The sequence below is a fragment of the Acanthopagrus latus genome, chromosome 5 (assembly GCF_904848185.1).
Source record: "Acanthopagrus latus isolate v.2019 chromosome 5, fAcaLat1.1, whole genome shotgun sequence".
Lineage (NCBI taxonomy): Eukaryota > Metazoa > Chordata > Actinopteri > Spariformes > Sparidae > Acanthopagrus > Acanthopagrus latus.
This window is the reverse complement of record NC_051043.1, coordinates 25,306,428-25,331,885: the sequence shown is the minus strand read 5'-3', so window position 1 is coordinate 25,331,885 and position 25,458 is coordinate 25,306,428. Positions and strand designations below refer to the sequence as shown.

The window sequence follows — 25,458 nt, the reverse complement described above, 5'->3', positions numbered from 1 at the left end:
CATTTCCTGGTTGCGTCACCAGATGTTTTACCCTTACATCACGATTTCTGCTGCCCAGGCCAGAGAGAGTTACGATCTACGCCACGCGATGTCCACGTCGACATTTTCTCTCTTCTTTTTCAGGCATGCAAAGAATCTTGGTATATGTGAGGCCACGAAGGATAGCAGCGGTGCATCCTCAAAAGACAGGGAAAAGAAGGCCGCATTTGGAGGTGCTTTTGAATTGGGACAGCCTTTGCGCAGCGTTGTGACGTAATTGGCCTTCAAATGTGTCCTCTGAAGGATGCAGACCCTGAATTGAGACACAGCAGCAGTGGCTAATCTGGCAGCAGCTGGTAGGCCGATTTGTACTGGAAGTCATTACCATTATTCCCATGAACTCCATTTTTATGTTGCAGGATGTGACTTATAAAACTTGAGTGACGTCATGGGGGAGCATTTTTAGTTTGCACCTCCGTCACCTTCACCGCGTTAAACAGCTGGTCACGTTTTATAAAGCAAACAGGCTTCAGGGCCGTATCGTACATCTTTGTACAGAAAACAAAAGGAGTTTCCTTCATTACACAGCGAGGTGAGCGTCAGTGCAACTCTCCTAAATAAAACATTGTGTCTGTGTGAACAAACCAAAGGCAATCCAAGGGAACAATGAAAAAAATACATTGATAAATAATTACCCCTCATGTGATGAATTGGCATTTCTGATTTTAGCTTGAGATGTAAGCAAAAAAAAAAACTGATGCTGATGTTTGATGATTTTACGCTGTAATAACTACATTATATAATTATCTAACATTAATACAGTTGAGCGTTTTAGTGAAATATTCTCCTGGTTCTCTAACCTGCACTCATTCCTCCTCCATCACATTTATCCACCAAGTATCTGAAAGATTTCATCATTGGGGACTCAAAGTGTTTCTTGTGACAACTCAGAAAGTTGAGACCACTCAAGTTACAAAAAAAAAAACACATTTATTGTCTAGATATTTCAATCATTTTAGATTAGCTAGCATTAAGACCATTTAGTATTTCTCCTGATTAGACGTTTCTTTTCCATGTAAAAGACGTACAAAAACAGTTTGTTATTTCTAAAGCATGTCCTGTAAGAAAAAAAAAACAGATATATACATTTTTACAAACATTCAACAGACAAAAAAAAAGATTAAAAAAAAAAAAAAAACCCCAGGAAAAAAAAAAAACTTAGGTCATGAAATCAATGAGTTTAAAAATGGCTGAACTGACCGACTGCTTCTTGAAACTGAAAATACAACCGTACCTTCACTAATCTTCTCTGTAAGACCACCTCGACAAATAATTCAATCTCACTTGTAGTCTTAAATGACCTCATGACACAAGGCAAATTTCACAAAATGTCCCACATTCAAGAAACTAAGCAGAAATAAATGACTGTTTAAAAAAAGGCAACTCTGTTTTGAAAACGTCTGTTGAGTGAACATGGTAGAGAGAACTTTTCCAGCTGGAATTACTTGTCGAGATGATCTTCTTGGAAGTATAGCTGGTTTGAAAGAGTTACAAAAGGCAGGACCGAGGTGAATTTACAACAGCGAAGACATCAAATCAAAGAATCAATTTAATTTGAATTCTTTATGCCCTTACTGTAAGAGAGACAGCAGGGGCATGTCCAGACTTCAGCAGGACAATATGGAAAAGATTAGTAACTCTGAAGCCTCGTCCAGCTGACTAATGACCAACTCTTGATGTTTCTAGGTCAGGTCAGTCATAGTGTGAGTAAAGGTGGGGCTCATTCTGGCAACACGTGCAGCTGTGACACACACTGCGGCTCATGTAAAGAGCACGAAGCTGGAAGAAAAGTCCAGTATGACGGCTCAAGTCAGCTCAAGTTGCCTGCAGAAAGTAGAGGAACGATCAGCGGAAACACCTACACAAGACGAGGAGGATCAATCGAATTTCAGAATTAATTCAATCTCTGAAAAATGTTTCCCTTCAGGTTTTCACTAATTGGTCTTTTAAGCAGGACCGTCAGACAAACAGGAGAAATAATGACATTAAACTTTCTCAAACAACATTTAGAGTATAATCTCTGAATTATTTTTTTATTATTTATGAATCGTTTAATCTTTAAAATGTGGAAAAACAACTGTGAAAGACGCTCTTCACAATTTCTAAGAGCCGAAATCGATGACTCCCTTTGTCAGTCTGACGCAGCAAATCCTCTAATTCAGGAAGCTGGAATCAGCCTATGTTTGACATTTCTTGCAAGAAAAATGACTGGAACAATTAATCCATTATCGAAATAGCTGGCGATTAAATACAGGGAAGGTGATGCTGGAGAAAGACAGTTCAATGTTGAGTCTCTCACCAGGCTGTCAAATACTGGAACTAATGGCTGGAACCTCAGGCCAAATACCGATCTAATGGCAAGCGTTGATATTTGATGACCTGGAAATGAGCCTTAACTATCTCTCCCCAGAATCAAATTCCCTACCTCTAATTTTCTTTTGATCGACTCATTATCGTTGCAGCTCTAAAGTACATCAATGTTGTCTGGTGGCATTTGAAACGGGTACAAATTATGGATACAAACTTTGCCTCATGACGATCAAACCAACCCGTCACAGGTATCAACAACCGCCTGATGCTAGATGAGTCAGCACGGCCTTGGGTATATTTAAAAACACACTCTGTGTGTATGTCTTAAGCGTGTAGGTGGACAGCTTCCACCACAGTGCAGTTAGTGAGGATAGGACTTACTGTTAAGACAGAAAAGCTACTTTTCAGACAGTGTAGGCATATCAGAACAGCAAGCTGAGGTTCTAAGGTCAGAGAGTGAGAGCTGGGAGATCAACAGTAAGCATTATCTGTCTGAAACAAAAATACAAAAGAAAATGTTCGGCATTCACTGTGTTGCTTCTCCTCCTCCTCCTCCTCCGCATTATTTTGTCAGTACACGTTTTCCTCTCCCAGTCTCTTTACACATCGTCTATTCGAGGCTCTCTGCACCCGGTCGCGACACTGAATCAGTTCTTTTTAAAAATCTGATGTTCAGTACAGTGTTCCTCAGAAAAGTTGGTTCCAGTAAAAAAAAAAAAAAAAAACATCACCGCGCCCCCCTTTGGTTCAGTCATTGTCTGGTCCCTGTAGCTGATCCCAGTGCAGTCACTAGCAGAAAGCAGTAGAGACACAAACATCCGAATAGCTCCTCTCCTTCCATTAACATCCAGCTGCTCCACTTAATCCCCAGCTGACGTGGAGTCAAAAGATCTGTGCATGTAAAATCAATGCAACAAAAACAACGTTGTCATCCAGGTTGCACTCGTCTGCGATGTCTGGCTCCATGTGAAAACCTCTAGAAACGTATCGGGTGTGTGGGAAAGAACAAATGTCCTTGCTTTTCTTTCCATATTTTTAGTAGATGACCTCGTAAACAGTGGCCTTCTTGTCCCCTGAACCGGTGACGATGTACTTGTCGTCCACAGATATGTCACAGCTCAACACCGAGGATGATTCTTTAGACTGATGAGAAACAAACAGGTAAAGAACAGAAAATAATCAGTCACACGTAAAGAACAACCTCTACTGAAACTTAAAAAACGACACAGTAGACTGCTTAAAAAAATGTCTCTTACAGAATTCAGTATTGTCTGGTGCTCTTATTCCAATCAATACTGCTGAGTAGTTATTAAGACAAAAGCTTTCATAACCTGTTCAATAACGTCACAGAGGAACATGCTGATGCAGCACGTCAGACAGGATGTGTTACCACATCATTTCACTGCACGCTCCCACAGCAGGCATGTCTGCAACTTTCACGTGTCATCAAAACAGTAAATGCAGAGTAGAAAACACCCTTTTTGAGGACACGACACTTTCATGGTATCCGGTGATTGATGCAATGCAGCGCCAGTGGAAATGTGGGTTGGCCTGTTACAGCTGAAGCAGCAACTTCAGTCGGGCCCATTTTATATTACAATTATACATCGGATAATTAATGTAGCGCCCTGTTGTACCAACCTGGAATATACTGGCTCCGTACGGTGTTCGCCATGCATTCAGCAAGTTGTCCTTTCCTGTGCTCACAAACCATTTCCCTGGGAAGAGAAAAGTGTACATAAACACAATAAGCAAAAAAGTAGGACAGTGACATCATAAACAAGACGTGGGTGAACAGTGAAGAAAAGGGAAAATATTATTTGTAAAATGGAACAGACAAACCCAATTTTAAAAGTAAGATTTAACCTGAGTCGCATGTCATACCCCCCTCTCTCTCCCTGTTTCCTCTCTACCTCTATACTGTCATATCTAATAAATGGCAATGGCTAATAAAAGATGCGAAAACAAAAAACACTAAGCAAGAAGAAAGTCAAAGATGCTTCACAACATGTCTAAATAGCTCACTTTAAAAAAAGAATGGTTTGAAGGTAGACTACAAAACGAGGAGTGGAAAACGAGTCAACTGCTCTACTCAAACAAACAGATACACAACGTTTCAGACAGCGTTTCACAAAGTTTATAAAGTTTCTCACTATGCAACAACTCTCTAAAATTGAGTGATTTTGTTAAGGAGTCTGGGGGTTTTATCCCCAGGAGACAAAGAAGTACACTGTATCGGTTGCTTTTCACTGTATTTATAAAATTTGGTATGTTTACCATCAATAACATTTTGTCGTATTTCATAAGTTCAGTAAAAATGCTGAAACAGTGTGTGTTAAAAACAGCTGTTGGGAGGTAAGACATACTTTGGACACAGCAACAGAAAACAAACTGACACTTTTTTATAAACGAGAGAAACAACTCTATGTTTTGCATTTTACAGGGCATAAGGGATTTGTAAGGGAGTCACCCAAGTGACGGATCTCAAATGCGTCCTAAGTGCATCTTGAGGGAGCCAACACTTGTACTAGTAGTAGCTGTCCACTTGTGATCTGATCTGATCACTCTGGACACGTAGATACAAAAACATGAATAGGATCTAAATGGACTGAGCGGAAGACGGCCAGTTGCTTACCACAGTAGGCAAACTGGAGGGAGAGTACACAGCTCTCATGTAGATGAAGCTGGTATTTGTCAGGCTTGGTGACATGAAGGACCTCAACGTTGCTGCTCTCCATTCCCACAGCGAGCCACTCTCCTGTTGGACAGTAGCCGAGAGAGAAGATCTGCACAGAAGAGACGCGAAATTCAGCCTTACTGGGGGAAACTTCTTTTTATACAAAAACATTAAATGCCATTGAACTTTTTTCCAAGGTCAGTGGATGAAACGCTGCGTGCTGAAATGAGTGTGTACCTGTGATGTGAAGTCGTGCTGCTGCAGCTGCCGTCCCTCCCTCAGATCCCAGGAGCGCACGGTGTTATCGAGGCCTCCGGTCCACAGCTTGGTGCCGTCATTGGAGATGTCAATACAGCTGGCTCCGTCTGTGTGGCCCTGGAACTGCCTGCGGGATACACACATACATTCTGAGTTAAATAAAGACGGAAATGTTTAAACAAAGACGCGCCGAGCGTGCAGTTGGTATGCATCAGACAACCAAATGTGAAGAGCAGAAAAGAGAAGAGAAAAGTGAAGTACTTCCATCAGCAGCCACTCTACTATAGTATTACTGCTAAATATCCTGCCTCTCTGTGCTACAGGAAGGTTATATCCTGTGGTGAACAGGTTGTAGACGCTCTTAAAATTAGCTCGAGTCGCACAGGTCTCTCTTACCTAACGAGTGTCTGGTTGTGTAAATCCCAGACCGCGATGTTTCCGTCGCTGCAGCAAGAGAAGCAGACCTTGGAGTCCGGGCTGATGGCCAGCGCGTAGCATGCCGGCGCTGATGATGTTAACTCTGCCTTAATCCTGGGAGTGGGTGTGGCCAAATCCCAGATTGACAGCGTGCTCGCCTCGCCTCCCACAATCAGCGTCCGACCATCGGGGAGGAGACGACAAGATCGGATGTAATTGTCCCGGTTCTGATGAGACAGACACATAAAATACATTTCATGTTTCATCGTTATAGTATGATTCGTATAAATATACCACACACATCTGTAGCGTCTTTTCAGATTCATATTTCATGTCCGCCTCATCGCTTCACTCACCAAACAGTCGAGCTGTGACACCGGGCTCTTGTTTCCTGGGTGACTAATGTCCCAGACCTTCACACAACCCTTCCCTCCTGTGTAAACGTGTCGGGTGGGGTTACTGATGGTAACGGCGCACACCACCTCTCCGTGGTTCAGTGTGTTGATCTGACGGGCGTGGCGGGGAATCCCTGGGCCCACCAAAGCGTCCGGGGGGAACGGCACTGGCTGCATCTGTCCGTCAGCCGCCACGTGGAAGGAGTAAGCACTGATGATACAAAGGAGGACGGTGGCAGGAGGTTAAACATGATAGCGAATGTGACAGAGGACGAGGATAAAGATAAATACTGATACAAAAGCCTGATCATTATTTTCACAGGGGGAGGTTTATTTTATTTTTATGTCATAACAGTTTTGCCACAGGGTAAGTCAATCAGCCTTCAAATACATAAGCGGCAACAGACACTTACGGTTTGCCGCCAGGGATTCCTGTCAGACTGGGAGGCATTCCAGGAACTCTCATGTGAGGATGAGGATCAAACCCGACCTGAAAGAGACAACAAAGACATTATATGAGCATATACCAGACAGGCATCCACGGGCATTGGCAAAAAGCTCACAGGTCAATACTAACCTGTGGAACAGAACACAAACACTCATGAGCACAAGGCAAACAGACACTCTTGAGCACACACACCCTCCAGATCTGAATGACAAGTTTAAGAGTCGGCAAACAGACGGAGGCAGAGCAGTCGGGTCTTGTGCTCCCTCCAATCCAACACACACAGCTGGTGAGTACACAACCCGAGTTTCTATCAAGTATCACACACACACACACACACACACACACTCACACAGCTGTGAGTCTACTAAACCTATTTAAACAGTGTAATGAACACTATGCAAATACAGCCCAAAGTGATGAGGCGATTGAACGTAATGCACACCAGCGTAGCCCACTGTATAAATACTATCACACAGACAAGAGAAATACAGCTGTGCAACTATTGGCACTTTCCACACTTTGTAATATAAAATATACTGTGTTACGGAAAGTATTCACAGCCCTTAACATGAACTTTTAGTCTTTGAAAACACTGAGTTACAGGGGATAAAAATACTATTTTTCGACACTGATAAACAGACCAATAGTAAGTAAATACTCTACAAATAGATTAATAAAAAATAGCACATACAACTATTGACTTCATAAGAATTAACTGCTGCTGTCTTAACATATCTTTGACGCTCCTTAATAATTTGCATGTAGATCACATCTGTTTGTTTACAGTGTGACAAGAGATTTGAATTCAAACACTTGGAGGGCACAACTAATGCAACCATTGCTGCTGTTACTTTCCTGGTAAAAGATTCATTGTGAAGACAACACATGAGTATGAATCAGGGAAGGATACTAAAAAAAAAAAAAAAAATCTACAACACACTGAATAACCCTCTCAGAGTAGTATAAGGTCAATCATGAAAAATAGAAAGAATATACTGTAGCACAGCTTTCAATCTGCCTGGGGAAGGTTACAGGGTTTCACAGTTGAGTAGTCCACGCTGTGCATACAACAACCGTTGCCCAGGTGCCTTGGGGAGAACAGCAAAGAGGAAGCCACCGTTGAAAAACTTCATATGAAGGCGGCAAAGGCAGAAGCCATAAATTGAAAATGTTCCCTTTTAAAGTCACAATTACCATCAACTCCACAGAGCTTGAGAAGCTCTACAAAAAGAATGTTATAAAACTGAAGCAACCTCATACTGGTCGATCTAAGCTGAAATTCCTACCAAGGAAACCTCTACCAAATGTTCTCTGAATAGTCTTGAGGGAGGTGAATGCTTGAGTAATGAAAAAATATGTTCCATATCATATGATATTCTCACTCAGCTTAGATACTCTGTAGAGATTCATTTTCACTTTGATGTTTCTGTTAACCACGGTCAAAAATGTCAAACATATTAAATCATGAATAAGTCAAAGGCACGTTTAAACTTCCTATGTACACTATTGATCAACATTAGTAACACATAAAAAAACAATCTTACATCAGTAAACTGCTACTGTGTTTTGCAGAGGCTTTCTTTAGACAGTAGAGAAACACACAATCGCTGTACCAAAACATGAGACACCCTTTTCCACTCACCATGGGTGAACGGCCGTACGCAGCCACAGCGGCTGCGGCAGCAGCACTCATCTGAGGTGACATGTTGTGCAGTCCAGCAGCATAGGCCGCAGCCCCGGCAGCACCGGCCAGCTCACCGTTCATCCCTGCTGCGTGGGGTAACATACCAAATGCACCCGGGTACGGGCCTGGTACAGCCAGGGGGGTCCGAAGACCTGCAGCTGAGAAGGAAAGGAAAAAGTGAGACGAATAAACAGCTGGTCACAACTAAGGAGGATTCAGATACAAAATCCATTAAGCATTTACGAATAAAAGCTTCAATCTTACAGACTTATTACCCAACAATCATCTGATATTACTAGTCACCCTTAATTATAATCATTTATTTGTCTGTGATGCAAAGTTAAAGAAACCAGATTTACTTGAGTTCAGTTTTATTTTTCATATCAAGCAAACTCTGCGCGAGCATGAGGTATTTTCAAAGTAAAGCTGTGAAAGATTTGCAGTTAACACTTACAACAACAGTTAATTAGGAAGTCCTACATAATTTATCCAAAGCCCCTGTGAGACCCATTTGTGAGGTTAGATTTTACTGGAGGCAGTTTACACACAACTGATTACCCTCTGGCACTAATTGGCATATTAAAATAACCTTATAATTAATTTATACATTTTTGGACTTACTGGGTGGATGCGGTATTTCCATAGAGGGGGGTTTTGATAGACTGGGCCGGATTCCAGGAGTGGAGCTCGGACCAGGGGTGGAGTCACCTCGTGGTGTGGGTGTGCTTGACTTTAGCCCAGGTGTACCTGCCTTGTCTCGCTGCCGAAAGATATATTTATAATCAGTGAAACATTTATTCACCCATGAATCAATTAGTCTACTTGGTCTTTCTAACTGTATACTAAAACAACTCCAACAATTCAGTCTTTTTTTATCCTCACCATTGACATCTCTTTGGACTTGAGGGAGGAGGAGCTAGCTGATGATGCAGTTGAAGCTGGACTGCATGGGTCTTTCTTGAGAAGACGCGCTTTATCCATGCCATTTTCTCTTGGGGAGGGGAGCGGCGTGCCGCGAGGGGAGGCAGGATCCTGGTGGAAGAACAAGGATTCAGTTAATTACAGAAGAACAAAATTATAGCACCAAAATGATGTTGACATTTTCCTGCACAGAGGATTCAATATGTTGTAGTTAGGGTAAAAAATCAGCAACATGCTGACCTCATTCGAGACATCCACCACAAGATTATCATCACTTTTCTCCCCGTCACTATCCTGCAAAGGAGGAGACAATCAGTTAGCAAACCATTAAAGACAGTCAAAAAGAGAGACATTGTTTTTGACATTTGATGTGTGACTATGATATGTCTGCACACACCAGGTTGATTAACACGGCCTTAAAATAATGTGATAATTTTAGGATTTATCACAATAAGAGATGTTTGTTCAATATTTTGAAATCTCCTCACAAAACGACTGAATGCCTGATCAAATGCCACAACAGTTTTTTGGTTTAAAATACCATGATATTGTGACAATATTTTAGGGATGACTACTGGGACGGTCACAACATATCAACACATTTTTGATAAATGATCATCAGCAAAGAGGAAAAAAGGGAAACATTCTAGAAACTAACATCTCTTTACAGTAATACGTCCTTTAAATGCTGATATCACGAAGTTACAATGTCCCAAATGTCATTTTTTATTTATGTGTAATACAGCCATCTCTTCTATGACTAACAACACATTCTAAATAATTTCCCCCCACTTTTTGTCTGTGTTGCACAAGCATTTCTTACATAGTGGCTGGAGTCCTTGTCCTCCATCTTGCGTTTCTTGGTGTCATTTGGAAACTCGGGTCCGTTGCGTCTCTTATCTGAGTTCCGAAGACTTTCTGGCAGCAGTGAGTTACTCTGCAGATGAAGGCAGAGAGGAGGAGGAGGAGGAGGAGGAGGAGGAGAAGGACAGATCACAGTGGGATAGAGAGAGAGAGCACAGATTAGTGAAATAAGATAAGGTAGCGTAGAAAGAAAAAAAGAAAAGGGAGAGTTTGTAGGACAAAGAGGAAAAAAAAACAAAACAAGAAAAAGTATTTGCAGAGGTTAGACAAGGTTGCCTTTTACAGTTCATTCTGCATGAGCTCACTAAACAGTCTGATCCATCTACCACTAATTACAGCAGCTATTCAGCTATGTGTAGAGCAGGTTAGAAAAACAGACCCTTATTTGCAGATAGGTTAATAGTTCACAGACGCATGAATTAAGCGGCACTAACACTTAAACGGCAACCTCTTTTTCTCACTTGACCAAAGCCAGTCGCTGCCACACACACAAACACACGCCTCTGAAGTTGATGATTACATTAAGTGGCTCTCAAAATCTATCAGTGCTCCCTCTCCTGGCTCTGACAAGCTGCACTGGCTGCAGTTGTGTGTGTGTGTGTGTACAATGTGTAATTGACTGTAAAAGCCTGTGTGTATGATCAAGTGTGTAACAGACTGTGTGTGTGTGTGTGTTACTGCCAAACACTCCTGCATCCCAAGACTGCACACACACACGCACATAAGCGCACACACAGACACACAAAGCTGCCCCCCTCTGGCCTCCTGACCAACGGATCCTATTGTTAATGGATTAAAGCTTCATGTTGAGTCCATTATAGTCTCAGCCTGTCAATGAAATGTGCATCCAACATACACAAACACACATGCGCGTGCACACATCTAGCGGGTGAGCGCTTGGGCTTTGAGGGGGGAAAGGGTAAATGAAGGAGGAATAGCTAAGAGGAGGAGGAGGGTGAGGGTGAGAAAAAAGGGGAAAGGGAGGGGATGAGATTAGAGGACAGAGAGGATGGAAGGAGGGTGTGAGAGTGTGGAGGAGAAGAAAGGGTGACAAGAGACGAGGGAGGGAAAGAGAGGGGTGAGAGGGGGTGAAAATCTGTATTCTGCCAAAGGCCCCTTCCTTCAAGCCCTCCCCTCTTCCTCCCTCCCTCCCACCTCCTCCCCCTTTATTGAAAGGTTTTAGTGAGCTGAGCACAGGAGCACTGACCCGCAAAACATAAGCAATTTCCCCCCCTCCGTCTCTCCCTCCCCTCAGTTCGCTTTTAGCATGGTCTCTCTCTCCCTCACACACACACACACACACACACACACACACACACACACACACACACACACACACACACACACACACAAGCTCAGTGTCATATGACTGCTGCCCCCCCCTCCCTCGCCTCCCTTTCCCAAGCCCTCCCCTCTCAGTGGTGGTGATATTAAACACAATGAGAGTCTTTAAGCGCGGGATCAGGGGCGGCGGGAGAAGGGGGGGGGGAGAAGGGGGTAATCTGCTCACTGAGGTGTTAAATAGGCACAACAATGCAGGCTAGGGCTGGAGGAGTGTGTGTGTGTTTGCGAGTGTGTGTGCGTGTGACCATGCTAAAAAGCTCATTTGGAGGAGAAAAGAAACCCAACAGTTCAGAGCAGATCTGGGGCAGAACTAAACAGGCAGGCCAAAGCTCTACCCCAGAGAGATCCCCACACACACATACACACATACACACAAGCACAAGCACGCACACACACACACTTTAAAACTGACAGTCAAAAATATAGAACTGATGGATGAAAGCTATTTGGGTGTGAAACAGAGGTAAAAACAGCATGGGGCTTTTATGCATAATGACACGGTGAGGTGAACTTCATTGATCCCTGAGGGGGAATTGGGTCGCTGCAGCAGCAAAAAATAGGATAACAAAAGGAATGCTGCTAAAGTGGAGAAAAATTAGGCTGCTCCAGCAACAGCCTGTGTGATATAAATATAAAGTTCAAAGTCTGGGATGAAAGTGCTGTCACTTTTGGGATACTTTATTTTCAATAAAACATACATGATGTGTGCAATGGTTGGTGTCTATATCACAGAAGGGTTTAAAGGGATATTTAGTTTTCAGTTTCTTTCCCACAAAACAAGGGGTAGATAATGTCTTAAGCCAAAACCAAACAATTAGATCATCTCTTGGAAAGTCCAAGGATATGTACACTAAATATAGTTTACTTAGAGCAGACAGTTTAAATTTGTTTTTCCATCAGCTTGAGTAGAGCTTAGTGATCCTACAGACTGAGCTGAGACAGACTAATCTCACTCAACCTGCATGCAAATTGCGTCTAAGAACAAAGTCAAATTCCCCCAAACCGAACTTTCCCTTTTTAGAGATATGAAAATTAACCGAGTGGTTTGTCAGAACAGTAAACAATGCTGTGGAAAGAGGAAGTACTCACTGTGCCGGGCTCACGATCTATTGCCATTGGAAATGCGTACGTGCGGTTGAGGTCAAAGGGTTGGATGTTCAGCAGAGCAGAAAACAAAAAACGAGACAGGAAGGAAAATGAGTTAGAATCTACATTTCATGTATCTATAACCCCAAGAAAAGAGTCCAAACCATGTTTTCTCCACAGGTTTTTTGAGCCAGCCAACTAAAAAAGACGTCTTTGTGTCTGGTGATAGAAGGTGTGTTTGTTCACCTCTCAGGTGATCAGGTCCAGTGGGATGCGAGTCTGCTCCGGACATGTGGGGCTTCTTATCGCCAACATCCTTTCCAGATAGATGGGGAGGAAGGGCACCAAGTGCTCCTGACAGAGCCAGGAGACCGGCTGAACCACCGAGCTGGGAGGGGTGAAGGCCGGCAGGGTGAGGGGTGAGGGGCACTGGGGCACCACCATGGTTATGGGATAGATGCTGCTGCTCCAGACACGGAGAGAGAAAAGACAGGACTAGGTGATCAGGTGGGCGAGAGAGAAGGTGTGGAACATTCAGGGATGCTACACACAGTTGTGTTGCTTTAGGCAGGCCTCAAGTCGGAAAAGCATTGTTTGGAGCTCACTTATTCATCATGGCAAAATGTTTAGAGATCAGATGTTGAGGTCACCGCGTGCGGCCAAGAGATTGACACCTGACACCAAAAACTCAAACATCAATGAATGAAACAGAGCCATCAATAGCTAGAAATCAATAGCACTCTGTAACCTGATCAATAGAGATTTCTGGTCCTATTCAAGTCTTCAACAGATGGGACAGTTTCTTCAGTGTCTGGGTTTACACCACCTCAACAAGCTGCTGCAGTCCACAAGGAGGTGAACACATCCTCTCCCCCTACACACCGCCTTACACACACCCTCCTCCCTCTGGGGTCAAACACTGAACAATACTGACAGCTGGGATCACAGCCCAGAGCCTGAGGATGTGGTGGTGGAAGACGGGGGGGGGAGGAAAAAGAGGAATGACTGAGAAGTGGGGGGAAGAGAGCTGAGAGCCCCAGCTGCTGCCTGCACTGTCAGGTCTTGTGAGGGAGTGAGGCGGCTGAGGAGCGAGGGGAGGAGAGGAGGAAAGGAGGAGAGGGTCAAAGAGAGAGAGAGAAAGAGAGAGGGGGGGAGGTAGGGAGAGAGAGTTTGGCTGGCAGCCCTGCTCTCTCTTTCACACCAAATCAGGCGCTCGTCTGAGCGTAAAATGCCTTTGTGTTCCAAAACATCATTATTGCCTCCTCAGACAGTAGCCGCGGGAATCCAAGCTCACTGATTCGCCACTGGGAGGGGAGGAGGAAGGAGAGGAGAAGGGAGGGGGCACAGGAGGCGACTCGGCAGGGGTTGAAGGAGTGCTGAAGGTCAAACCGACTTTTATCTCACCTAATTGACGAACCCACTCCCCCTCTCCTGAGCCCCCGCCTACTCTTTTCCTCTCTATCCATCCTTCACTCTCTGCGTCCTGCCTCGGTGAATGGAAGCAAAAGAACGAAACAGTCTTTTAGCCTCAGCCTCAACCTCTCACACACACATACACACACACACACACACTCAATTTCCCCGAGTTGGCTTGCCTGCCAAACAATCAAACATAAACACACCCACACGTCACACTTGATGACACTAACATGCATACACAGAGTCTAGATAAACAAGGCAGGCACACACACCCTCACTCAACCATCCTTCCCCTGCCTGTTGTTTTCTGGGGATAACAGAAATGTGCGCTCTGATACACCCAGACGCACACACAAACAGATGCAAAAAACACACACACACACACACAAGCAGGACCCCTGATGGGAGTAAATGGAGGGGAAGTATTGGCGGAGGCAAGGGGAGCCCGGTTTGTCATGGGATGTTAGTGTGAGCCGGTGTGTTTCCATGTATGTGTGTGCGTGCGTGTGTTGTGTGTCTGTGTGTGTGTGCAGAGGCAGCACGCTTCATTACTCTCATTTAACTCACAAACGGGGTGAATGACAGGCTGGCGTGGGAGACGGGAGGAGAGGGGAAGAGGGGAGTGTAAGGGCAACGCCGTGACCCCCCCTTTTACAAACACTGAAATCCTGCAATTAAGACTCAAACCGCAACTGCCAAATCCACCTCTCCCCCCCATCACACACACACAGACCCCCATCAGTCCACGCCAACTAACAAGCCCACCTCACATTTAACTCTCCAAACCCACGGCCCACTCTTTGCTAAGCTAAAGCTATAAAGACCCCCCCACCCCTACCCCTTTTTCCCACATTCCCCTTCAACTCAACCCCCTGGCCTCACCTCCCACCCGTCAAGCCCCTATGGCTCCTATAAAGCAGAGAGTATCCTAAACTACCTTCCGTCCCACCCAAAAAGTCATCAGCACTCTCCGACTCAGACTTTTTCCTTAAACATCACAGCTAAACCGCAAGAAAAAAAAAAAAGGTTTATGTTTTTGCAGCTTCTTTTCACACTCTCCGTGCCAATCCCTTTTCAGCTCAAGTCTGAATAGCTGGCCATGCCCCATTCATCATAGGCTGACGACATCTTTTCAACAATGACCTCCCGTCACATCTCTCCGACCGATTCATATCCTCCATTATCTACTCGTTCACCATGACAAAAATGTGCTCTATCAATCAATCAATTTCTAGAACCACTGTCCACAAAAGGAGAAACTGAACCTCAGGTCTAATTTTATTTCATCCATTTCTTTTCTTTTCATTATCCTCCCAACTCATTCATACACCTAATATGCACGTATGCCTGTGACCTTGAGAAACATCGTGAGTTTCTATAAATTCAATGTAAAAGTAGTTTTGGAACTGTAAAATCTGTAACACTAGTACCACAGACACGTAATTCTGAGGGTTTCAAGTGAAATCCACCAAAAGATGTTTGTTTTACTTGGGTGAGTGTCTTTCTTTCTCCAGTATATTCATTACCAAAGGTAGCAATCAAGATATGATCTGAAAAAACATACAGGTATCTAACTGAAGCATATGAAATAGCCCTAAAAATGCATGGTATATTTCAGAGTATCTTAACAGTATCTGGTTTAAATCACACTATTACTACACACACTGACATGCAGAAAATTTTGATTTAAAGAGTAAGTAAAGGAATACACACTGTGGGTGGAAGACCTGGCAGTCCACGTACCCCAATGACCGCATTGAGCTCTGCCATTGTCACCTGTTTTGCTCGCTCCACTGCTTGGACCACCTGTTGTTGGTGCTGCAACACACACAGAAAAACACAATGCCGCTAAAGACCAAGAGCAAAAAGGCTGATTTGAGCTAACATAGAAAACTAGAATGTATAAATGGCAGACAAAGTAAGTCTGTGGCTCAAAGTCAGACGATACTTACCTCCTGCGAGAGGAAGGGAATGACTTGTGCACAGATGGTGTTTAGTCTCTTGGCAATCTCGGTCTGATGGAGGAAGAGACACACAGAGACAGAAAGAGACTTAATTGTTAATAACATAATTACATTCATTTAGAAAAGACAGCTGTTCAGTAACACCAATAAAGTAATACAAGCGCGCGTACACACACACACACACACACACACACACACACACACACTGGTAAACACCACCTAAAAAGCAAGCCAACAATCACACACAAACACACTCACACTGAAAACCCCCACCAGTCTATAAAACAATAACTATACCCATCCACTTCCCCCTACACACAAATCCAGTGGGCCATTTTCAGCATCACACACACACACGCACACACACGCACACACTACAATGAGATTTTTCTTTCTAATCATCAGTGTGAGCTCAAGTTTCTCTCTTGCCCGTTGTATTTCTTTTGCTCTCTCTTATCCTCTGTGCTCTTGTCCCTCTTCCCATCAGCACTTCAACATAATCTCATCAGCTACTAACTTCATTTGCTCTCCCCCCAGTATCCATGCCAACACATCCGCCTGCCCCCCAAACCCCCGGAGGTGGCAACAATCGGCTGAAACCAGATACCCCCACAGTGGCACCAAATCAGATAAGGGGACTCATATTACATATCATCCAATCAAATTGATACGAAGAAGGCCGGGGTGAAGAGGGAATTGGAGGAGCCATGAAATGTGGTAATGGCTCATCAGACACACACATCCCACATAAATAGATACACAGCACGGACGCACACACACTGGATGTGAGAGCTCAAAAGAGGTTACGTGGTGTCGTGATGTGAAGACCTAGATAAAAAGTGGATGATCTTTTTTTTTTTTGACCCTTGGGTTTATGGAAACCTCTCAACACTCTCTAAAAACAAGACCAAAACACAGTCATCAGCTAAAAGGTCATTTGTTATCCTACAACACAGATCTACCATCTGTTACTTACTGGACGTCACCTGGTGTAGAAATAACTGGTCACTATGGCAGGTTTCCCCCTTTTAAAGTAATGACAGTCATAATGTACACTACTTCCTCTTACCAAGAGACTTTCGAGATGGGAATTGCTCAAACTTCCTATCTACGTAACGAAATGTGCCAGTGTCTTTCCACCATCAGCTTCAATTCCTCTGTCATTTAAAGGTCAACAAGACTAGACAATAAGTCTATAGTCTTGTTAGCTGCTTAGCTAAGATCATTTTGACAAGACTTGAATACTGGACCACATGATGATACTAGATGAAAAGTCAGGCGATTAAATCTATTACATCCTGAGGGAAACAAAAATGTCCGTCCCAACTTTCATGTTAATCCCTCCAATGTTGGTGAGATATTTTTTTCTCAAAACTACAATGTCAACGTCACTGTAACAGGAGATGTAAGGTGACTACCAAAGCTGGCATTGTTCACCTGCTGAACTTTAATCTTAACAAGATGAAAAAATGGGACAGGCCGTCCATAAAAACAAGTAGGATTTTGTGGCTACGCCATCGCTAGCTGTAGCACTGCTGTCCTTAATGGACCCCTGTCAGACAAACACACTCCCTTGTAGCTTAGCTTAGCACTTAGCTTGTTAAACAACTGACCCTGGTTTCAGCCAATTATGTACTTGGATGAGCTAAATAAAGTACTAGCCTATTTAGGTTAGAGCAAAACATGTCACCACTTCACCTGAAACATAACTTGAGTGGAACTCAAATAAAAGAACCGAGAGCTACATTTCTAGATCAAGCCTCACGAGCTGTTGGTGGAAAATACTACCTGTGCCTGATGTACTCATTACCACAGCTTCTCTGCAAAAACATAGAATGAGGTGTACAAAACTTACATTCAGTCCTACAGTAACCTACACCATGAACAGCTTGGGAGACTTCTGCATACTGTAACTCAATCTCATTATGACCGACTTCTTCCATGCCTAGAAAGCTTGAAATAAAGTGCTATTTCAGGCAGTCTGTGTCTATACCTGTAATTCTTTTCTCTGAATCCTGAGTTGTAAGCCTATAATTAGCATTGTATAAAGGCTCAATGATTAGGCTGTCTGAGAATAGTCTGTCTTACTACCATCAGGTCAGCTCAGCTAATCTAACTAAGCTAATTGATGAAACTAACAAGGATCAAAAAGACTGGGCCACAAATACCTGAAGGTGCAATCCCTAAGTGAGGCATCGTTACAAATAAAGACCGAGAACATTTGACTTTGAGCAGAAGCAGACATGGGCTTTTCCCTCTTGTGCTTCCTGGTGGCACTCTTGTTGGTGCTGCTGTCGTACAGACAAATGGATCATTTCTATTTTCCTTAGCGATTCAATTATCAACAAATCAGTTAGATAATTCATTAATTTGGTCCATAACGTGAGATGTGAAAGCAAATATAGAAAGGCACTCCATAAAGCGTATACCACTACCAAGGCCCATCAGCGCCCTTTTTATTCAATCCGGCCTAATCCAATATCATAATCAAAAATATGCTGATTTGTTTTGGAACCTCATCAAACTGTATAAACACCAGCCACCTAAATATGCCTGATTTTCTTCCTTACATTATTACCTAAGTGATGAACAAAAATGTAAGAAGTACTTCGCAATTTTGAAGAAAGTGACAAAAGAAATTCCATTCCTCTACCTGTAACCACATCAAAACTTTTGTGTAATCCTGTGGATAAACCAACTAACAAACCAATCAACCACAGGACGCGGCAAAACATAGTCTCCTTGGCAGAGGCAATGACGCCAGGCTGCCAGCCTGACTCGATTACCAGTCAGCCTTCATTTTCATGGCAGATTTTCTGCCCAGCGGTAGACACAATTGCATATTGAAAGCAAGTTTCATAGGAAGCCAATCTGAACACCGACAATATCATTATTTTCAAGCTATTCAATTGTGCAAGCAGCACCTATGTCAAACTGAAAAGTTGAAGCAAAGAACTTGTGTACTGCCTGTTTAAAACTAAAGGCTATGAAAACTAACAACTCGTGTGTCCTAGCATTTGAAAAATGCTCATATCAGCTATCACTATGGTTCACCGTCCACAATGTGATAATTGAGGAGGTAAACAAAGTTGAAGATATAGAGAGAAGACACAACTGTACACACAATGTGAGAACAGAAAACAGACTTCCTATTAAACATATAATTGGAGCATTACAGCCACACAGCCACAGCTACACAGCCACACACACACACCTTCCCAGCAGGAGGTGGGTCCTCTGAATCCCCCGTACCCCCTGCCCATAGAAGCTTGTTGCTCTGACAACTGCAGCCCCAAGCTAATGACCTCCCCTGGAGCTTTAGTGTGTGTGTGTGTGTGTGTGTGTGTGTGTTGGTGTGTGTGTGTGTTTATGTGTGTGTGTGTGTGTGGACAATAGGAAGAGATGCATCTCCCTCACAATGAAAGAACAGTAGCTTCACATGGACATAAAACGAAAGAGGAGCCAAGAAGAAAAAGAAAAGAAACGAGGGTGGGGGTGCAGCACAAGGAAGAAGAAATTCCATACTTTTAAATAGAGACTGAGGCTGGCAGAAAGAAAGGGAGAGAGAACTTGGGGTGTAAAGGGGGACAATAACACAAGATGAGAAAGAACATTAGAAAAATAATGGGAGGGAGTGTGAGAGAGTCAAGCAAGCATCCCCACTCTTCAGTGAAGCAGCCAGGCCAATCCACCTCCAATTTCCTCTGGTCTGACTGGTCGATAGCTGTGGTAATTACTGGTAAACGCTGTGAGCCATGCACCACTCCTGTGGGGAAATGTGTGTTTGTGTGCATGAGAAAGAGAGCGAGAGTTTTCCCTCCTCATCCATGTGTCTACACAGCATGTTTGCCTTTTAATGCGTCTGTGTATGTACTCATGCATAAACATGTTTGACTTTCTTTGAGGGTGTGTATATTACTCCACATGTGCTCAATTGTCCCTTTCCTCCATTGTTTGCATATATTATTTATGGCTGTGCCTAAATGTTCTTTCCTCACAGTACAACAGGTTAGTGTGCTTTCTATATTTCCTGTTTGCACACTTGTGCGCTTGCCCTACTAAAGTGTGTGGTGTTGTGTTTATGCCTGCCTGCTTCTAAAAGGGGGAGCTCCACTGTCTCTTCTCTGCCGGCCTCACCGTGATCGATTCCTCTGCCCTCCCCAGCCCTGCCCCTCTAATGTAATAAAGCAGGCCGCTCCCCTAGACAGCACCAATCAATCTACAGAGCCATTCATCCTGCCTCTGGGCTCAGGCGGCCGGCCCTAACTGGGGAAATGGAGACAGAGCCCCATCGATCACGAATAAACACACATCCACACACACACAGACATACAGTAAAACACACACACAACTGAATGAGCGCACATTTGCGCGCACACAAGGACACGTCAACAGGCACACACACCAAATACATCAAAAACCCTGCCATGAGAGAGGGAGGGAAAACGAGAGAGACGAAGAGAGACAAACAGGAAGAGAGTAGATAAGAGGCAAACAGATAAGCATCCATACCTGTTTGTGCATTTCGATGTTGAGGCCATAAGACATCTCATAGTACTGCGAAGGACAGATGTCAGATGGTTAGATTGGTGAGAAGAATTCTGAACCTTTGACATAAAATGTGAAACCTTAGAGATGAGTGTCACATTCTCGCAGTGTTAAGGTATGTAAAAGTCGCAGCATGCGGATCAAATGCTTTTTTCATCAGCGTAGGCGTATGAGAGATGCATGTTTTTCTACAATTCAAGAGAGCATTATTGTCTACTTTGTTTGTGACTAAACCTCATTTGACCTATGTTTCTTTCAGGTAAAATGGCTTTATAAACGTTTCACATTCGAAAGAAGTGATAAATACAGAACCGCAGCCATTATATCAAGCAAAATGATAAAGAAAACAGGAGCTCAACTAAATCAAAACGAAAAATCTGCCTACACAGAAACTGCAAAGTCGCTAAAAACAGCCTAATCTGACTCTCTAATCACCTTCATTAGCATTTCTGAGTAAGAAAACTCTGTCCAGCTGCACGCAATAACACAGGTGTTACTCTCATTTTGCAGGGCAATTCTTTGATACGCCTCTTCTCTTTCACTCAGTTACAGTGTTTACATCAGTCTTTGTAAAGAGGAATGTTCATGTGAGGACACAGCATCTCACTCAAGGACACTTCAGAGGGGCAAAAGCTTCAATATATGATATTGTGGAGAGAATAAACTGAGGGTCACACGGATCTCACCATGACATAGTGTCTCTGCATCTCCGTCTTTTCACTGGCCAGCTTCTCGCACTCCATCTTGAGACTGAAAAACACAACAACACATAAACTTAAAAAATGTTCCCACAATTCTGAATATACATACAGTATAATCGTCAGCTCCGGTGGATGGTTGTTTAGTTGTTTTGACTGAGATGTTACAGGACAGAGAGGTTTAGCTGGTTTAGCAATGAATATCAGCAAATATTTGGGATATAAACCGATGAGTGACTGTCTCTTTGAGCCAAGAATATAAACAGTGAGGACGCTGAACGAGTTATTTGATATTTTCCTACCATTGAAAGACAGGTTAAAGTCTCCTCTTTCCCATTACCCACAAATCAGAAGCCAAACCTAAACAGTGCAGGTAACAGAGCCGGTATTCAAGAGGATAAAAGTGACACGGATGAGAGGATTCTTGCCGTCATACCTGTCTTCACATTCATGAATCAGGGTGTGAATCAGAAACAAAGCTTTCTGTTAGTAGGTCAGTAGCTCTTCACCTGTTGTGGCCAACCCGCCCGACAATACCAATAAGTAGATGTATATACGCGCTAAGCGAAGAAAAACACAACTGTGCACACACACCGAGGCAGTCTCTTCCTAACATATGACTATACACACATACACAGGGGAAAATAAGGAGTGATTTATGAAACCCTGAGCCCACACGCCACCCTCTGGCTCTCACCCATCACCAAGACTTAGACCTACCGCAGTGTAAGCACTGGGTCTGCTGCATATGTGAGCATGAGTGTATGTGAACCTAATCCAGGTTTATGGGTTATTATGAGGCCAGAGCTGGGGTTTTGTTCATTATGGTAAGGGGGGGGGGATGACTGTGGTTAGGGGTGAGGTTTAGTGTTAGAAAGGGGCAGGTGACAATGGCAAAATCGGCCGTAACGACACGGAAGCCTTCCGAGTGAATTGTGAATGTGCACGTTTGTATTATCCACCTGTGGTACTGAGCTTGAAGAAACTGGAACTCCTCCTTGATGCGGTCCAGTGACTCTGGGATGGTGAACTTGAAGGGCTGGCCTGGAGCCTGGTGGGGCGTCTGACACACACACACACACACACACACACACACACACACACAGCGGCTCATTATGTGGGTATATGCATCTGATCCTCTCCGGGCTCACATGTAATGTCAACAACTTTTAATTATTAGCCTTTATTAAACAAACAATATTATCAATCCCACTCTGCTTCCCAGGGCAGCTGCTCAGCCCAATTAACAAGAAGAAAGAGCTTGATTTAAACATGTGCTCAGCCTGAAGGCTGTTAAAGGTGCACTGGGTAGTTTTTGGGGCAGAAATTTTAATTAGAAGAGAAAGATTTTCATTGACTGATTATTTTATACTTCAGCAAACTCTGTTCATTTCCATGACTGAATAGACACACTGACTTTAGAGGAACGACACAATTTCACACCGTTTTGTTTATATGTGGCGGACCCTGCCACCTTTCTAGCTTCAAAACAGTGTCCTGGGAGCTCATTTCCCTCTGAGAACAGCTTGTTTGTCCAGTTATGGGAAAAGACGAGTTTGTATTCTTACCTAATTAACATTGCAAACGTTGAAATTCTGATTTTTAACGTAATCTCCAAAACTACACAGTGCCCCTTTAGACAAAACGACACCATCAAGCCCCACTCTGCTTCTCAGGGGGCAGATGCTGAGTCCCATTAAGAAGAATAAAGAGCTTGATTTAAACATGTGCTCAGCCTGAGGGCTGTTATAACTAAAATAACAAGAGGTGCCAGCTCAACAAAGAGGTAATGTTATGTCTCTGGCTGTAGACACCCGGTTACAGCCAGGTGAACAACTGTTAAAGCAGGAAGAGGGGGGTGGGGGGGAGAAGTCTTACCGGGTGTCGCCCCTGGGGAAACATCGTTATCTCCGGGAGGAAGTGACCGTTTCCGTCTTAAAGCTCCGGTTAGAGGGATCAAATGAGGGTACGGTGAGGATGTGAGGGAGGGAGGGTGGGGGGTCCGGATCACGGAGACGACTCCATCAGCCGTGAGGACCCGCTGTCGTTGATTTCAAACAAAACCGACTGTTTAATTTGAATCCCCGCTCCTCTCGGTCCTTGTCTCTCCTCCGCTCCACCGGCAGCGCGGCCGTAAATCAACCGGAAAAACACGGGAAACGGCTCATTAGCTGGAGGCAGCTAAGAGAGAGAGAGAGAGGGAGGGGGAGGAGGAGGAGGAGGGTAAGAACCAGGTGAGAAATGAGAGGAAGAAGGGGGGAAGAAAAAAAAAACAGGCTGGAGCCACTTCAATCACTCCTGGCGTTTGTTTTGTGTAGAATCCGGTGTATTCCGAGCGCGGAGACGCGAACCGAGCGAACAAGAGCGAATTCAAGCCGGTAGGACGGTCGACAGGCAGCCGCGAACTGTCGGCGCGGTCCGAGCATCAGAAACAAATCCACACAAGTTAATTGCAGTGAAGAGTTTCCCACTTGACTCGCCGCGGTTTCCTAGCTGGCGGTCGAACAGTCGTCAAGAGCTGAAATATTTACTTCCCCGCTGAGTTTGGATGCAAAGCTGAGTCCAAAATAGATTTCTCGAAAAAAAAAACAACAACAACAACAACAACGAGGAAAGATGTTGTTAGTTTTGATAGCAACAACTCCCACAGCTGCGGCGACGGTCCGCCGTCTAGCTCTGCTTTACCTCAATGGCAACTTTCTCACGCGGTTTCACGCTCACAGCTAACCGAAACTGGAGGCCAGCCCACAAAGCGTCCGCTGGCCAATCAGAGCCGCCGCTCCACGTGGGGATACTAATGTAGCTAACGCGGTCGACCAATCGCCGCTCTGTAAACCGCCTCGAGTCTGTTGACCTGGTTGAGCTACGCGGGTTCCGGCCAATCAGGGAGCAGCGAGGAGCTCCCATTCCGGAGGCGCGCAGGGCGGGCTGTGCGGTCGGTGGAGGCAAGTCTCACCTGTCAATCAAAGTAACGTGGGCTCAGCGGGAGCGACGGTGTGTGTGTGTGTGTGTGGGGGGGGGGGGGTTAAAAGATGTGCGCGTGCATGTGCGCACATACACGTGGTCACGCGCATGAACGCAAATACACTCACACACACACACAAAGATAAATGCTGTGTTTCTTTCTGCTGTGAACCTTCCTAACAAGTGTCGTGGCAAATCAACACCAAATGTGTCCTCTTCTCCGTGTCTGTGTAATAATACCATACCAGCGTGCAGAGTTATGTCGCAGAGCTTGAACTTACTTTGTGTACCGCAGGAATCTAACAGTTTATGTTTTTCATAAGTTTAGAGTAAAGCCACGGAGATAGCTACGGAATAGGAGTCGAGGGACTAACCCCAAACCACAACTTTAAAGTCGTATTGTGAGGTCCTGTTACCAGTTACATCACTTCAGAACTGTTTATTGCTCCTAGTGTGAATAGTGTTTCCATGCAAAGAAAGAAAAAAAAAAAGAAAAAGAAAAAGGAAACTTGCCAGGGGAAATCCTGATTTGTAGTGGGCTCATAAAATTTGCAGAACGGCGTGTTATCATCCAAGCACACAAACCCAGACAGAAACAATTGACAGAAACAGATCAACAGTGCACGTGACAAAAACAAAAACACAAGAGTGGAGGAGTAAAATATTTTTAATACGCTCAAAGTGGGAACAAATACAGGCACAGAGAGAAGCTTGGACTAGTAATTAGGCTACACTTTGTGTGTCTTTCCACATGTAGCATCCAGATCGTCATGATGACTTTGGAAGGAAGTGACATCACAATGACATCACAGCCAAACAGACATGAATTCAAAACAATAGTGGTGTTTTCAGAGAGATTTTTAACCCCATGATGGTGGAAATATTTTTGATTCTAATGTCGCAGTTTTACTGTGTCGTCCAAGCGGAAGTACATTTGAGGTTACTCGATTACATTTATATTACCTTTAGCTTTAGTTACAGGTTACTTTGCAGATTTCTTGCTGCATCAGAGCCAAAGTAGCTCATCTTTAAATTAATTAATTTTACTGACAGTCAGATTTACGATTGCTGATTCAGATATTTAGAAAAATGCTCAATATCAGTAAGTCCACCATATACAATATACACATATAGGTAAAGATATGTAGAATTGATTTCATTTGTTTGCTTCTCATACTTAAGTACATTTAATATCACATACCTTAAGACCTTTGAGACTTTCAGCAAAGTAATATTTTAACACGATACCTTTGCTTTTACACAGGTATGACTTTGGGGACTTTTTACAAGACAGTCTGCACAAACCGAGAGTGACGTTGGTCAGAAGATCAGTGAGGTGAACCCAGACTTCCTCTAACCTCAGGACCAAAGATGAAATGATGCCGTCAGTTATCGCTACCTGATGGAATTGTTACTGGACGC

General features: G+C 43.9%; 1 protein-coding gene across 4 annotated transcripts; it reads right to left on the bottom strand.

Annotated features, from left to right (window-relative positions):
- Positions 1-944: 944 nt before the first annotated feature.
- On the bottom strand, positions 945-23,873 carry LOC119019666 (transducin-like enhancer protein 1). Of its 4 annotated transcripts, none has more exons than XM_037098459.1 (20): positions 22,951-23,873; positions 22,035-22,135; positions 21,061-21,124; positions 20,339-20,383; positions 15,815-15,877; positions 15,576-15,680; positions 12,690-12,903; positions 12,447-12,463; positions 9,973-10,086; positions 9,390-9,443; positions 9,111-9,260; positions 8,850-8,988; positions 8,187-8,386; positions 6,510-6,586; positions 6,058-6,307; positions 5,681-5,928; positions 5,264-5,411; positions 4,985-5,135; positions 3,991-4,067; positions 945-3,492 (listed from the first exon to the last, which is right to left on the bottom strand). In XM_037098459.1, the coding sequence occupies exons 1-20, from the start codon at positions 22,972-22,974 to the stop codon at positions 3,385-3,387; spliced, it is 2,349 nt and encodes a 782-aa protein (XP_036954354.1). In that variant the 5' UTR covers positions 22,975-23,873; the 3' UTR covers positions 945-3,384. The 4 variants fall into 4 exon arrangements, with proteins under 4 accessions (XP_036954354.1, XP_036954355.1, XP_036954352.1 ...); XM_037098460.1 differs by having other exon boundaries at positions 12,690-12,906; positions 15,606-15,680; XM_037098457.1 differs by having other exon boundaries at positions 12,690-12,906; positions 22,951-23,868.
- Positions 23,874-25,458: the final 1,585 nt, after the last annotated feature.